Source organism: Centruroides vittatus, unplaced genomic scaffold, assembly GCF_030686945.1.
Source record: "Centruroides vittatus isolate TY-2023 unplaced genomic scaffold, ASM3068694v2 contig_436, whole genome shotgun sequence".
Taxonomy (NCBI): Eukaryota; Metazoa; Arthropoda; class Arachnida; order Scorpiones; family Buthidae; genus Centruroides; species Centruroides vittatus.
The window spans coordinates 798,683-815,395 of NW_027122237.1; the positions used below are offsets into that span (position 1 = coordinate 798,683).

Sequence of the window (16,713 nt, forward strand, 5' to 3'; positions counted from 1 at the left end):
AACACTGAACACACGACACAATATAAATTTAGAAAAAATGAATTTTAGTAAGGAAAATACTTCTGGAAGATTCACTATTGTTTCTTTTCCTTTTACTTTGTAAAGGTGCCAGGGTCCCTTCGCCCATCCCCTGCTGCGCCACTGGATTACTCATGCTGAAGTTATTTCTACGAATCAATTCGTCTTATCGATTCCAATTCTTTTCGAATCTTTTTTCAGCTGAAATATTGTAATTGTAACATCCTGACTTAAACGGCTAATATCGTCAGCTGTACTTAATTAAACCGACACTAAATATCGCTTTAAGTGGGTTCCAAAGAAATCATGGCGGAGGACATCACAATACAGTTTTTATTTGAGAAAACAATCAGGTATACAATTACGCTCGTATGTGTGTAAGATTAGCATCTAAATACAATTACAAGTAAAACTAATTATTACTTTTCTACCAATGTCTACACCATACTCAAACGTCACTTTATAAGACGAAGCTGTTATCCACGGATATTCCTTGTTTTGTATTGAAAGTTAGTTTCCGGTGGCAATTTGCGTAGTCGGATAGGTGCATTTGAACACAGAGTAAGCAATGGGCGCGGGCAACAGTGTCTACGATTCTGTTATCAGTTACACTCGTAACTGATAAATGGGGGTCATCAGCTATTCTTCGTGTTTCGATTCTAACTGTCAGCAGCCCGGTGGCAACTTGCATTACATATCGAATTTTCAGTGTAGACTACTTTCTCTTTTCTTTTCTCTAACATACGGCTTTACACATCTGAAACGAGATTTATAATTCGTTCTAAACGTAAAAATAAATCAATCATGAAGAGGAATGTAGAGTCACTCAATAGATCTCATCATCTTTCTTTTATTTCAGAGCGTAAATATTCCTACGATGTACAAGCTTTTATCTATGAAATTCGGACACTTAATTTAACAAACCTTCACTTTTATTAATAGATTATAGCGTAAATTACAAATGTTGATAAAATTGGGTTTACTATAATAGAAGTTTATTCTTTTTTCGGTTGTAAGGGCATCATAAAATCCAAGTTTTTATTCAACTTTACACGAGATGATCATTACAAAACACGATAATATTAGTTTTTGCCTACATATTAATGTTAACACGAATGCACGAGTATATGCAAGGAAAGGTCCGCGGAAATCGCGAAATTCGCCCATACTTTTAATATTAAATTTCGTGGCAACGCAACAATAAAAGTCTGTATATACTCTGTAATAAGAAATTGTCAGAATTTTATTGTTGCGAACGGTTGTATTTTCAGTTCGTGCGATTAAAAATTATTTATTTCAAGTGTTTTTTCAGTTTTTATTTATTTGCTGCGAGTTTATTGTTAGACTACGGTGTTTCTATATTTATGCATTTTTGAACATTGTTAAGCCGAATATCATAATTAGTGTCAATGATTTTCCGACAAATTGCTATTTGCACGACAATTGATCGGTCGTTGAGCGGTTTATTCGCAGAGACGACGAATGAAATCCTTCCACTTATTTTGGGACGTAATTTTTACTCTTGTCATTGTTAATTTTCGTTAAGCGCAAGGCCAATCGAATTGTTAAAGCAAAATGGAAATTAACAAGTACCTGTACATTAATAATAGTTTATAATTTATATACACATCGTATCCCATATGAAATTTGCACCGTTATAGTCTAAACTTTAATTAAACAGAATAATTTCGGGTTATTCGTCATCATGTTTTCTCTATTTTCACACGTTTTGTGTTATGGCAATGTGTAAAGTTAGCCGATGGGAGAGAAAGAATGTTACGGCGGTCGAGCGGTCAGACTGTCATGTGGGGGTGGATGACTCACTGAGACCTGTGTTCATCAACTACCGTTTAATAAACATAAAAAAGGAGCTTACAAAAACTCTTTTAATTCGGCGTAACACCAATCTAAAGGGTGGATCAGTCCGTGTAACAGTTCAATAGTCCCGTCGATCGTTTAAACTTCCGATGAAGGTGAGGTGGATGGTGTCGGCCCCGGGGCGCACTGCACAACTTGATGTGACGCTTTTCGACGGCGGGATGTACCTGGGCGCAACTCGTCGGGAGCGGAGGTCGGGGACAAAATCGAAGCGACGAGCCAGATTTCGTTGTTAAACTTTATCCAGAATCCAGTAGCGGAGCACCCTGAACCAAAGACCAAGAACTCCGAATGTCCTTGAAACGACGATTTTATAATTTTTCTCCCCCAAATCGCCTCTCCATTGGTCTCTCATTGTCACCTGGTGCCAATTCAAAACCCGATGGAGGGCGCGGGAGAGGTCATCGTCGCGACAGAACTTGATTCCTCTCTCGGCGCGTGTTTCTCGAATTCGTTCTTTTCCATTGTTTTAAATACACAGAAAAAACTTCCATTAAACAATGGAAATCTCCAATTTCGTCCCCTCTAGTCGACCCCCGTTCGGGTCCTCACAAATGGACACGATTGTATAATTTGTAAAAAACCGGTTTCTCTATTTATATATCAAACATTAAAAATCTCTGAAAAGTTCAAATTACAATATTTATTAAAGATTTCATTATAATATTGATTTGTGACTTTTTGTTATAATTAAGACGATCATCTGTCATATTCTTTAAATTATTTTTTCATTAGAAATCTTACAGTTTACATTAAATACTCATATTTTCTTAACGAATACAAGTTGCATTTTCATAATAGTCGTGTCTTTCTTTTGCAGAATGGAGAATTTCAAAGAAGTGGCACACCTCGGCAGACGATAAGCGGGAGGAAAGCGCCTCGTCGTCTTCCGCTTCGGTTCGAGTGATTCGGGTGCTTCCAAAAGACGTCGAGGAGCGCGAAGAGCGCGAGTCGCCTGCACCCGACAACAAACGGGTGGTTGTCATCACTCCGAACGATAGCGCCACGCCTGTCGTCGACTATCTGGGATGACGCTACCCGGAAGTTACAGAATGGACGGTGGAGTGTCGATCACGCGAGATAAGACTCGATCGACAAGAGTCGAAAGTGATGGTGGAAACATCCGTCAAGCGGAAAGAGCCTTGGTGGAAAATGCTTTTCTTCTGCTGCATAAAATAAGCCTTTTCTCTGCCGAGGTTTGCTTTCATCCGTGTCCACTTTTCACCGAATGTTACTGCCACCCGAATGCGACTTTGTTACCCGGAAATGACGTTTCACTCGGCTACGACTTAATTCACTGGACTTGACTTTTCATCCCGAATTAGGTTTTTTCCTTTTCAATTGACTGCCAGACACTTCTGCAGTGTCAGATGACTCGTTGTTCCACTTCGATTAAATTAATAGTCATAGAACAACGACAGTTAGCTGGTCGGCAAAGTGACATAAGGCAGTGTTTGTCGAGTTTAAAGACTGTGTTACGATATTGTTTAATCGTCTATAAATGGAGAAGGCGACTTATATTATACAGACATTCACACTGTATTTAAATCGGTGTTTAACTGTAAACATATTTCACCATAAATAGCAAATATTGGTCGCTAGTATGCATTACAAGAGGAAATCCATTTCAACGTTGAACTTAAATAAAAAAGATTGTAGTCGGTATACGTCCAAACCAGAATTATAATTATTTCAACAATTAAATTTATAAATCGAATTGTTTTAAGCGTATATAAACTTTTATATTTAATAAAATTTAATATTTAAAGATTCGATATTTATCAAAATAAATATTAAAATTCCACATTTTTAGATTCGTTAAAACTTTTTCTTGCCTCCGGTGCGAAATTACCTTGTGCACCGAATTCGAGAATGACCATGAAAATGCTGTTAGCGAGGTTTAGTCGTTAGTAAATAGGCATATGTATATACCGGTAATTCAGTGGCGTAGCGTAGTGGGGGCGGCACGTATAGGGGGCGGCAAAATTTCACAATAAATAATAATATCTTGTAAAAATACCTAAATAAGGGGGCGGCGAAATTTTCCTCCGCCCCGGGCGGCTGACACCCACGCTACGCCACTGGCCTTTCCGTATAATCCACGACGCGTTACTTTCTATCGACAAAATAACCGTTCCCTTTATAAATTATGTAAGTGAATGCAAATAATTTTTATGTTAATAAGTGATAAATTGGAAAATATTCTGCCAGGCCCACAACGGGGCGGCCGGGTGGTGAGGGACGGGATCCGACATATCCGAACAGATCACCCCCTGAAAAAATTCCTGGGGATTATTTAACCCCTCAGGATTCGACCCGGGTCCCCCAGAGTGGTAGGCTGCCACCTTGACAGCTCGGCCATCCGGCCGTCAACAAGCTGGTACTAGTTTCAGTTGTGGCTAACAAGGAATGTTTTTTGTTCACAACTTTCAAGGCCAAATTTTGAACAACGCACGACGAAGTTGCATGAGACAATAGATAAATATCGTTCATTAGTTTCTTAGATATTTGCACAATAGGCTAGAAGACGACTTTTCTTAATGCAATTCGGAGTTACTTTGGTGATTAGGGAAAAGGAAACTCAGAAGGAAAAGGGACACGTGCCCCAAGTGCCTCAATGTACTGTACAGTACGTGTGCCTCTGTATACAGTATGTCTAGCATTCAAGACCTCCAAAGAACAGATACACTGAAAATTCTAAGCATATTGAATCTCTGCAATTCTTTATATAGGATACTTGGGTAGCAATTTTAATTAATACCTGGAGTGTGTGCATTCGGACCCCAGCCGAAACCATTTACGCCAAAACCATTAGTCTGAGACTATAAAGAGAGTTTTGCATGCCCCATCAGTGGCCGAATGGATAAAACCACTGAACACTCGGAATCGGTCATGGGCTCGCGCCTCGCCAACGGGCTGACTACGTGAAGCTTTCCGGACTTTTTTCACGTTAGTAACGCCTAAATGGGGCCAGTTTTCCATAAAAGAACTCCCGGGAGGAATTTCTTCTCGGCAGATCGCCCATATGTTGCATTGCCGCAATCGAATAAAATCAAACCGAGTTTTGTTGTAATCGGACAATGTAATCTAGATGCGCTTTTGTTTATGTTAATGAGTGTATTTCTGTATGTGGCATCCTTTTCTTCATATAATTCCTAACTTTACTAAGGCAGATTTCATAGATTTATTCATAAAATCGGATTTGTGCAGTTAAGGATTCAAGTACAGTTCGGATTCTCAGAAATATTCATGAATGATTTTATCCAGATATAGTAGCCCATTCCTTAGTACCTAGATGCAATTTTTGTGCTTGGCCAACTAGTGTGGGCATAGTTTAGATAACTTTTAAGTGCTCGCAGAACAGAAAACGGAAAAAAAATGAAAAGAAACAGAAGAAGCCAGATAACAAGCCGCTAAGATGTCAAAGTGCCTTTCTGAGGGATCCGGTTTCAAGCTCAGTTCGAGTTTCAGTTTTCGTCATATGATTTTTTCATTACGAAATGTTAATTTAAGCATTTCGCGGAAAGGAATGGCAGTTGAAAGCGTATCATGCTTTTATTAGTATTTTTTAAGGAAGAGTACTGATTTTTTAATTTTTGATTCTTTATCCCACTGTACGAGCTCTAAGAAGGCCTCTTTTCCGTTCTCATTCTGGGTTAGGCTAACCCCACAATGGGATGTCTGGGTGGCGAGAGACAGAACCCGGGACAGATTCTCCCTAAAAATTCCTGGTGTGTTTTGATCCGTACGGATTACTTCCCGAATCCCTCAGAGCGGTAGAACGACACGACAAACACAGCCATCTAGCCATGTAGTATTGAAGGTAGAAGCATTAGTCTAACTTGTAAATGGAATTTCAGATTCGAATTTGGATTGGATTATCTGAATTTTTATATGTGAGCTGATATACGAGGCTTTGTCATTCACTTATCTACTTCCATGGGCGAATTGACGAGGCGGTTAAGACGTAAGTTTACCGCTCTGGAGAACCCGGGCTCGAATTGGTGAATTTTGAGATTTAGGTTTGCGTCCCAGTCAAATTCTCAAATTTTGAAGATAGGTTGACCGGGCTGCCGTCCCGTACCCCGACCATTTTTACTGATCACGCCGAACCCACGATGGATACGAAACCACCCTAAGGCAGAAAGAGTTTTAAAATAACACGTAACACGGCTATCTTTGCGTGAATAAATAAATAAATATTTCTAGAAGTATTTTAAAAATTAAAAGATAAAATAAAGAACTTTTTTATATTTACAACAAAAATATATTTTCGTAACTAAGCATAATCTCGACATACAGAAAATACCGTAGTTAAAATCACTGAGTTCGTAGCTAAGAACGTCATCATCTATCGAAAGCATCGAAGAGCCATTTTGGTTTTGTGTGAGTTTATTATCGGATACATTTTTGGAATGTATCATTAGAAATTTCTAGATTATTTACATTTAATTAAGGAACTTAATTCACATTTATAATGTCGGCTCAAGAGCAAATGAGACAAATGTTAGATCAGTTAATGGGAACAGGAAGAGATGGTAAATATCCTATTTAATATTAATAATAATAATAAAAGGCTTATTTTTGTGTTTATCTGATTTTTTTTCCATTAAACAATAATGATAGTTTCTGAATGATCTCAGATTTTTTGAAATCATTTTATATGTATATTGAAATAGAATTATGTACAAAACTCTAAACTTTAGTTTATTGCCTAATTTCATTATTAACATATTTACCCATATTTCTGTTTAAATTCATTACATTGGTATTAGTTTATTGATAATGAAGATTAAATTTCCAAGAAATAAAAAAGCAATAAATTTTCCCAAAAAATCTGATTTCCTCATTCTGTCAGTTTTGCACTTTCCACCCCATTTTCAAATATTGAATCGGTTACCCCTCTGTTTGCATGTGTGTCGATACCGTAAACTGTATCTTGCTAACAATTTATTTACTTTAATTGTTTTTTACCGGTCTAGTTTTTGTTTTGTAATTATAGATTCTTCCGGTGTTGTTGGCGTATTATATATGCCAAAAACATTGCGAGTGATGAGCTTGAAATTTACTTGGTGTGGGTGTTGCAAACGTTTGTAAGGTTATATCTTGGCAAGTGTAATCGATAGAAACCAGGTGTTTTGGGAATGTTTTATGTGTACACAGAGTTCACTTGAATAATTCTAGTTTCGTCCTGTTCTAGTTTTTGTATATTCTCTTTAAATTTTTTAAATACGAAAATAATTTGCTTAAATTTTTAAATAAGTAAAAATTAGAAGCAAGAATGTGTGGTCGGGCAATAATTTCCCAAATGTAATTGCGTGTGGATAGATATTTTTAACAAATTTTAATTTATTAGTATGTTTTTAGATTCGTTTGAATGTTGGCTTAATAAAAGTTAATGTTTATCGAAATTGCTAATTATATTATTACGTCGATCTACTAAAGACCAAAATATCGTTAAATGACTGAAGTTTTTCTATTTAGAGAACTTTAAAATTGCAAGTAATATATTTAGATAGACTCACATTAGGAAAAATAAATAAAATGAGAGAATCTAAGGAATGTGAATTGGAAAAAATTGGCCAATAGTGGTGAGTTCCTTGTTTGGTCAGCTGATTTTAGATATTGCTTTGAACATATGAATCAGGATATAATAGGAAATCTAACATTTATTTACACAAATATTAGTACAGTATGCAATGTGATATGGAATTTATCAAAATGCAATTTAAATGCTGATCTAAGATAAAATTTTTGAGTAGGAAATTGTATTATATATATGAGAAGTTTTGTGATATTAAAAAACAGAGCAGAATTAAATATCTATTTGTGAAATGCTTATGAATATGTTTTTAGGAAACTTCCTGTTTTCTTTTTTTTTCTTTAAATGCAGTTTGTTACAATTGGATTTTAAATAGGTTTTACTTTAAAATTAAAATTGTACTTTTATATAATAAATGATTTTAATTCACTCTTTACTATTCAGATTACCAAAAGATAAAATGGAATTTTCATGTCTATTGCTGAGATTTGAAAAAATTTCTAAGTACTGAATTTTCTTAAGTGAAAAGATAAAGAAAAGATATTACATAAAAGATAATAAATATCCACATAAATGCTGATTAAATGGCCCACAAAATTAATGGTCCTTTTACTTTATTTCATTGAAAATAGGCCTGAAAGATTTCAAAACTATATTACATTAGCTAATTCAAATTAAAGAAATTTTTAAAAATTTGATTGTTAACAGAAATAAAAACACTGATATTAATATTTTAAGTTATAGAAACTGTCTATATGTTTAAGATTGGTTTCAACCTTTTGCCAGCATGAATCAGAAGATATTTCATAATTAACTTATGAAATTTGCTATATGTATTCCTAGAAAACCTTCTTAATAAAAATGTTTCTGCTTAATATATTTGCATATATTTGAATATATATGCAAATATGTTAAGCAAAAACATTTATATTAACAATTCTTATAGATTGTGTATGTTTAGGAGTTATTTAACACAGAATAAAGTATTGTTTTAACATACTATATGCACTCAAATAGATCCCGAGTGGATCTATTTGTTTAAACCTGTTTGGGATGTGGATGTATTCAAATCTGTAGGTTATTTTTTCAAAATTAGTATTTGTAAGTTTTGGTATGAGTGTTTATATTTACAAGAAAAATATATTTTTTGTAACTAAACATAATCTCGACATACAGAAAAGGGTCTTTAAACAAAAATCAAATAGTAATTTCAAAAATTAACACAGACAACAAGAAATGTAATATAATCATTTTCACAATTACAGTTTTGAATAGATTGTTTATAATAATAATAATAATAATAATTGATTTGACATATAATTGAATACAGTATCAAAGAGGAAAGAACAAAAGAGAAAATTATTTTAACTCAGACTATCTAATTCCTTTAACATCTTGTTAAATTTTAACAAATCCGAAAAATTGGAGTTAGAACTACTGCGCAACATTCTTAAGTATTCCCCGTACATATCATTTCCACAATTGCTAAACATATGGAAGCACCAGTCGCTATAACTATCGATCTGGTTACAAATTATACACACCAAAGAAGCACATTCTTCATCTCCTGTAGTTCCAGTTCTATACATCTCAATACTATGGATGGTATTTGTTCTTTCATCTATTAATTTGTTTCTCAGTAACCATATCACCAAATCCCAGCCTCTCCAGCCAGTTTTTGAAATACAGCCACCATGAGTTACTCTCTGCTTTCATTCACATTCTTTCCATACTGATTTTAGATAGCCCTAGGTAATTCCAATATTCTTACATAATATTTTAGAACTGCTTTTATAAAAAAGATTTTCAGCAGTACCTGTCCAGTTTCCCATAAAACAGCCACATTTGATGCGTGAAATCTGAGGTCCAACATTTTCTTCAAAAATTCTCTATGAATTAACTCAAAATTATTGACATTAGCCAAACCCCAGACCTGAACACCATAGGACATAACGGATTTAACTGTTGAATCAAATAACCTGAAATGTGGAGAATATGAGGTTAACCCCGGGATATTAACAATTTTACATAATTTCACCAAAGCACCTTTAGCTTTTCTTGCAATAATCTCAAAGTGGTCTTTCATATTAAGATTATATTTAAGCCAAAGGCCCAGGTACTTATATTTTTCAACTATTTCAATCTCTTGTTTATCCAAAAACCATTTAAGCTTGCTTGATCTTTTACTACCATTTTGAAAAACCATTATCTTAGTTTTTTTTTAATATTAATCTGAAAGTTTATCTCAGTTGAGAAACTCAGATGACCATCAATTGCCAACTGTGATTTAAATGGGCTGTCAGCTATAATCACATCATCATCTGCATACAACAGAACCTTGATATAAGTATTATTTCCTAACCATAAGCCATTAAATCTTGAAATCTTGTTCAATCTATTTACCAAACCATTGATATATAAAGAAAACAGTAATGGACTCAGCGGGCATCCCTTCTGTATTCCTTTGTTACAGTAGAAGGATTCAGAAGAAGTATCATTAACCAGCAAAAATGCTGACGTATTCATGTACATAGATCTTAATAAATTCAATATTTTATAGCCTAACCTCAAATCAGCAAGCTTCCTCCATAATTTCAGATGATTCATTTAGTCGAATGCAGCCCGGAAATCCACAAAACAGGTATATACTTTTCGGCGTTTTTTGACTAGCCTTTCTTTTAATAAATTCCACAAACCAAAAATATGGTCCACTGTGGAATACCCTTGACAGAAACCTGCTTGCATCTCTGACAGAATGTGCTCACTCTCTGCTCAAAACAACCACCTTTTACATAGGATCGTTGAAAAGATTTTGCTAACAGTGTTTAACAATGCAATTCCTCTGTAATTGTTTGTATTGTTTACATCTCCTGATTTAAAAATGGGGAATATTCTTGCCATTTTCCAGCCGTCAGGGTAAATTCCAGTTACCAGGACTTCATTAAAAATATCCAACAGTTTCTGTCACAATTGCTTGTCTGCCAGTTTCCAACATTCCATCTGGGCCAGCTGCTTTACCTGACCTTGCCTCACTCAGAGCAATATCTAGTTCTTTGAGAGAGATATGCCTGTCAAGATAACTTACAAATATCATCTCCGAACAAACAGTTTCCTTATCTATATTATCACTGAACAATAAACTTTTAAAGTGCATAAGCAATTCAGTTTTAATCTCCTCCAGAATATGGAATTTACTTCCACCTTCTAATTTACAAATACATTCCCAAAACATTTGATTTGACTTACACTTTGAAAACAGTTGATTAAAACCAGTCAAATATTCCCGTTTCTTACTTTTACAAAGAACTCTGAAATTTTGCTTTGATGATAAATATTCTTCCAATCTCCAATCCTCTCCAAGTTGCCTCCATTTCCTGAGCTTATTTTTCATATTAGCCTTTTGTTCTAAGCTCTCATCATCGAACAACTCTGAATTATACATGGAAAAGTGTTTAACTCCTTTTTCTGTATCTAAATTTCTCCATTATACCAAACACCATGAGAGTAAGTTCATTTAATTTGCTCATCTTATCATCAAATTTCCTGTCCCAACAAATACCTTCTATTTTACTTAAAAACACCTCCTGCTATTCCTTCTTCCATTGTTTATTAAACTGGACCAATTGTCTAGGATATCCTTTTTTTTCCAACCCTTTACCAGAAACTTCAAGATGCAGCATCATATAATCAGATTCAATACTTCTCAGCTGCCCAACCGTTTATACACAAATAATCAATTACACTTTTACCCAAATGTGAGACAAAAGTATATTTTCCTGTACATCCTCCTTAACTCGACCATTCACAATCATCAAACCTTTTGCTTGACATAATTCTACTAACTTCAGACCTATCTTGTTGATACATTTGTCTTCCGAGCTCCGATAAACACTATAATCCAACAAGGGGAGAACACTACCTCCCCACTCCATTTCATTCAAAGTTCCAATTCTGCCATTAAAATCACCCAATAAATATATTTCTTCATTTTGAAAAGAATCAAATAATGACTTAAGTAACTTATAACATTTAACGTAAACTTCTATTCTAATATAAACTAAATAAACTTAATATTTTTCCAATGTACAGTACCTCAAATAACCAATCTTTAAAGGGACAAACCACCACATCTTTCAATTCTTTATCAATCATCAGTACTAGAGTACCTAGTATCATAGTAGCGACATACGAGTCATTGCCGCCATGTTCTGTTAACTGTCATCACGTGGTCTATGGGTTTACATTAAGAAATGATGATTTTTTTAGTTTAATAAAGCATTTTATTTGTAAAAATGCTTTATTAAACTAAAAAATTTTAATGAAATGGGTTTACTTGAGTTTTTGGGATAATTTAACCTGTAGGTCTAATCAGGTATCTATGGTAATTGATCTTTTTTTATAATGTGCACTTTCTTTATCAGTTTCTTAAAACAGGTTTCTATTGAATGAGTTATAAAGAGTTAGTAGAGAGGTTGGGGTGCACGTATTCAGCCCAAAATGTGAACTGCGGATGGACGAGTGCTGCCATCTGGCAATTCTACACGGTCAATAATGGCATTTGCTATGTCTAGAATGGCGAGTAGAAGATCGGTTAAACTTTGTGTTTGGGGTGAAAATCATGACATATTTTATTAAAATAATGATTATTTAAGCATTTACAAATAATATTGTAAAGAAACAGATGATTTTAATCCAGAAATTATTTAATTATTCAATTTTTTAGCTCATGATGTGAAGTGCCTATAGAATTTACGTATATTTGTCTTCATAATAGCTTACCTTAAGGTAGGTTTGTTCTTCCACGGCATCTTCTACCATCAACAGCTTAATATGATTGTAAATTTGCTAAAAATAAATTTTCTGATCTGCTTTCAAATTTACATAAGCCACTACTTCCCTGGACAAAAGTATGAGATAGTCCTATTGTACGGTAGGAGAGACAACTAATAAAAAATAATTATTTAGTGTTATTAAGCAGCCTATAAATACTTTTAAACAGTTTAATTTGTTTATTTACCCTCAATGTTAAATGTATCCACCATTTTTTCAACAAATTTCTCGTGAGTCAATGCGCAACGTTCACTGAGTCATGTGATGATGTGAACGAGCGCCGCAATGTCTTTTACTTGGACTTAGAACATCAAACGTGTACTTCTGCTTGCTGTACAAGTTTAACATTTGTACTTGCACCTCAACCTGTCTAGTAAATTTTTAAAAATTTATCAAATAGGTTTACAGTTAAAAATCTATTTTGTTATAAATCATATGGCTGTAGACAGGTTGATTTGTATTGTACACACTCAACCTAAAAAGAATGTAAGACAGATTTAAGATAGTTGAATGTTTTATATGTTAATGATTATGATACACACAATGAATATCATTTTAGTAGCAAAAATGGGCTTATGGTGTGTACTATCAATATTACCATAATAGTGCCTGAGGAATGTGAATCGTTAAATATAACTTTTTTGCATAATTATATATATATATAAGCAGCAATTTATTATATTGACAGATAATTCATTAAAGATGCATTATGGCAAACAATAAAATTCAAATTTTATCAAATGTCTTGGTCACAAAAGTTTTTTGTTATTAACTTTAGTGTTAAAATAATAATAATAATAAACTTCAAAACATAGTTTTGTTCAGATACAATAGTTATGCAAACAGTATGGTACAGTACATTTAATGTGAGTAACCAGTATGAATTTATCTAAATTAATAGTTTGAAAGTAAAGATCAAACAGCAGTCTGGGTTGTGTAACTGGCAATGCATCCACATGACAAGTGGGAGTTGTGGGTTTGAGTCCTGCTTTGAGCCAATTATTTTCTTCCAAAACCTTCTTAATTATTAAATTTATCAAGAGATGGTACTTAATGCCTACCTCTAGACCAAATTACTTGAAATTTAATTAGTAATTAGTAGCCCAATGTAATCCGGCAATCATTTGGTTTTAATCTAAAAATCAAGTTTATAGATGTTTGTATTTGTGTCCCTTTAACATTCTAACAGTGGTAGAAAATACAATTGTATGAAATTCAAATACCTTAAGTAATTGTGTTTTTATTTTATAAGTGTTGGATAAAAATTTTTCTTTTTAAAATTCACTTTGAAAGCACATTATATTCTTCCCTAACTTTGTGATGTGAATTTTATAGATTAAATGATAAATTATATCAAGAATAATATATTTCAAGAAGTTTTTCTATTGATTATAGTTAGAATGAATTGAATATATAAGTGGAATATTCAACATCATTCATTTAACGAAAATGTTCTACCTGTTATCGATGTGCACTCTCTAGATGACCAAAAAATGAAATCAACACCAGTAGTTCGTTACTAACGTTTTCAAACCGAAATACTGGTTCTTCATCAGGTAACTTTGAATTTCTGGACTGATCATTCATTTACTTGTGACTTGACACTTCCTGATAAAAACTAAGTTTGCTTGGAACTAAATCCAATTTTCAAGATAATTTTCCTTCGTATTTTATTTATAAATTTCTTGGTCGATAATCAGTTATTCAACAACCATTTATTAGAAGAAAATAGATTGCCATCATTTTGATTTTTAGGCAGTCATTGTTCTTCCTTGAAAGAGCAATTTCAAGAAATCTGATTTAATATTTGAGCAATTTTTAATCAAAAATAACTTTATAACAATTCTGTCCATGTGTGTATTAAAAAAATTATCAATTGCATTTGTACTGTACATAATCATATTTAACATTATGCTTAAAACATAAATGAAGAAATATTACCTTGTGTTTCTGGCTCCATATTATTATCCATATTAAATGCTTATTTCAGATAGTCAGTCATTTAAATTTACCACGAAGGAATGTTTTTGGCCTTCATTACGATAGCTTCAGCTTCTTGATGAATATCAGACACTGTTCAAACTAAATTTCAACTTTCAAATAATAATTCAGTTAATCCATTGCTCAATAATCCTGCCTGGAAATGACTCAGCACCCATGGGGCTTATAACTCTCACTGCTGAGGTGAAGCAATAGTTACCTGAGTGCCATATTGAGAGTTATAAGCCATGGTTCTGAGTCATTTGCAGTTGGTGCTGTGAGTAACCAGTATGGTTATATCTAAATTAATAGTTCTGGAAGCAAAGATATCAGATAAAGGTTTGGGTAGCATAACTGGCAATGCAAATGCACAGTATGCAGTACTTAAGAGTTCTAGTCCCTGTTTCATGCTGATTCTTTTCTTCCTGAACCTTCTAGATTAATTCTTAGAATATTAATTTAATTATAATTATTAAATTTATCAAGAGATGGTGCCTAACATTTACCTACCTTCAGCCAAATTACTTAACATTTAATTATTAATAGTAATATTAATATAGTCTGGCAATTTTTGGCTTTAATCTGAAAATCTGGTTTTTAGATGTTTGTTACAGTAAAAACCCGTTTTTAGTGAAAACGTGTTTTAACTAGTTGAAACTAGTTTTTACTGGATGACATTGTTAAAACTAGAATTTACTGCTAGTCAAAAATGAATTTGAGTTAAAACTAGTTTTAACTAGACAAAACGGGTTTTAACAAAATGGCTTAGCAAAAACTGTTTCGAACAAGGTCATTCAGCTAACATGTTCCTATAGTGTATGACGAATTTCGTATCGCTTTAACCCTTTTCCCCCGACATCTCGTTTACGTTTATTTTGCGATCCCTCCTAAGGCAATATACGTCAGTCGGGCAATATTATTTTAAAAGTTCGCCAAAAATCAAATTATCATTATATCTATATGAAAAAAATCACTTACATTTATTAATATCTTTAGTTTTAAATACAATATTTTTCAATGCATTTTATTAGAAAAATGTATAAGAAAAAAAATAATATATATCAGAACTGACACACAAACTTGATAATTTGTAATATTTTGTGAAAATTAACATTGTCTAGTTACATAGTTGTTTGCTGGTGCTGAGCCAGAAAGACATAGAATATTGTTTTGTACAATTCGATATAACACTTATGCGTGTATGTTTATTCGTTGTGAAATTATCGCACATTATATCAAACATTTGTTTGAAATCAAAATTTTATACTGCTATCAACTAATATAACGAATTATTATACTTTATTCACTTCGTATCGAACGAGATTATATCTGTTGTTAATAAATTTTACAAAAATCGATATTTACCAAAGTAATGACGAATTGGTACCCTCAAAGTTTTGCGTAAAAAGCCAGGGTACCGATCGATCGGGGACAAAGGGTTAATTAATGTTAATAACACAGATGTGTGACCAATATTTTCAATAAATATCGTATTAAATAATACAAATATTTTAATCCCAATCATCACTTTATTTATTTCCCCCAAACATATTTATGTAGCTAAAATTAGTTTTAACTAATGTTAAAGGTTAAAAAGTTAATGTTTGATTTTAGTTTTATCTAAAATCAAAACATATACAGCAGTAAATTCTAGTTTTAACTAGACAAAACAGGTTATAACAATGACATCCAGTAAAAACTAGTTTCAACTAGTTAAAACGCGTTTTCACTAAAACCGGATTTTTACTGTAACATTTATATTTGTATGTAAATTGTTCAATAGTTAATTGAAAAATATATTATTTCAAATATAAATGGAACAGAAATATAATAATTTGCTAAAATGCTTACAGTTTATTTTTAAATTAAGTTCATCTAAATAAGCAAGCAATCTATTACAATATTTGGATGGCAATCAGAGTGGTTAATGGGTATTATTATTATTATTATGAAATATATCCTACTTGATTAATATTAGTGGCCTAGTATTATGCGAGATCAAGGTCAAGTCATACATACAGAAAAAAAGTTTTGTTTATGCACTGTTCTTGTATTATTATTTTTAACGAAATGCAAAATTGGAAAACTTTCCAATCAGAACAGCCATAAATCAGAATTATGGACACTTTGTGCAGTGTTCACACGAACAGTCCTCTTGTATCAAATGCATACTTGGCAACCAGAAATTCTAAGCCCTTTGTCTTACTTCTCTAACAGTGGTTAACTTTTGGAAAAAAAAGCTAAAAGCTAAAAATATGTTGTGTGTTTCATTATGTTAACTGCAGTGGCTTGTTCAACTTTATCAATGTAGTTGATTACATATTTGTAGTTTTAGATTGAAATTAAAAGATGATCAATAGTTTCAACAATTTAGCAGAAAAAATATGAAAATCATGATGATTATAAAAGAATAGTATTGTAATGCTAATAAAAATAGCAAGATATGACCAGCTATTGAAGGAAAA

The 16,713-nt window shown here is 32.9% G+C and overlaps 1 protein-coding gene across 2 annotated transcripts in view; it reads left to right on the plus strand.

Moving 5' to 3' along the window:
* Positions 1 to 6,221: 6,221 nt before the first annotated feature.
* LOC136976938 (putative RNA-binding protein Luc7-like 2) overlaps positions 6,222 to 16,713 on the plus strand; it is a 60,315-nt gene continuing 49,823 nt past the window's right edge. The window contains exon 1 of one of the 2 annotated variants that reach the window (XM_067272330.1): positions 6,222 to 6,434. In XM_067272330.1, the coding sequence (XP_067128431.1) occupies positions 6,374 to 6,434 (61 nt within the window). In that variant the 5' untranslated portion in view covers positions 6,222 to 6,373. The remainder of the gene's footprint in view (positions 6,435 to 16,713) is intronic. The other variant, XM_067272331.1, reaches the window with a different exon arrangement.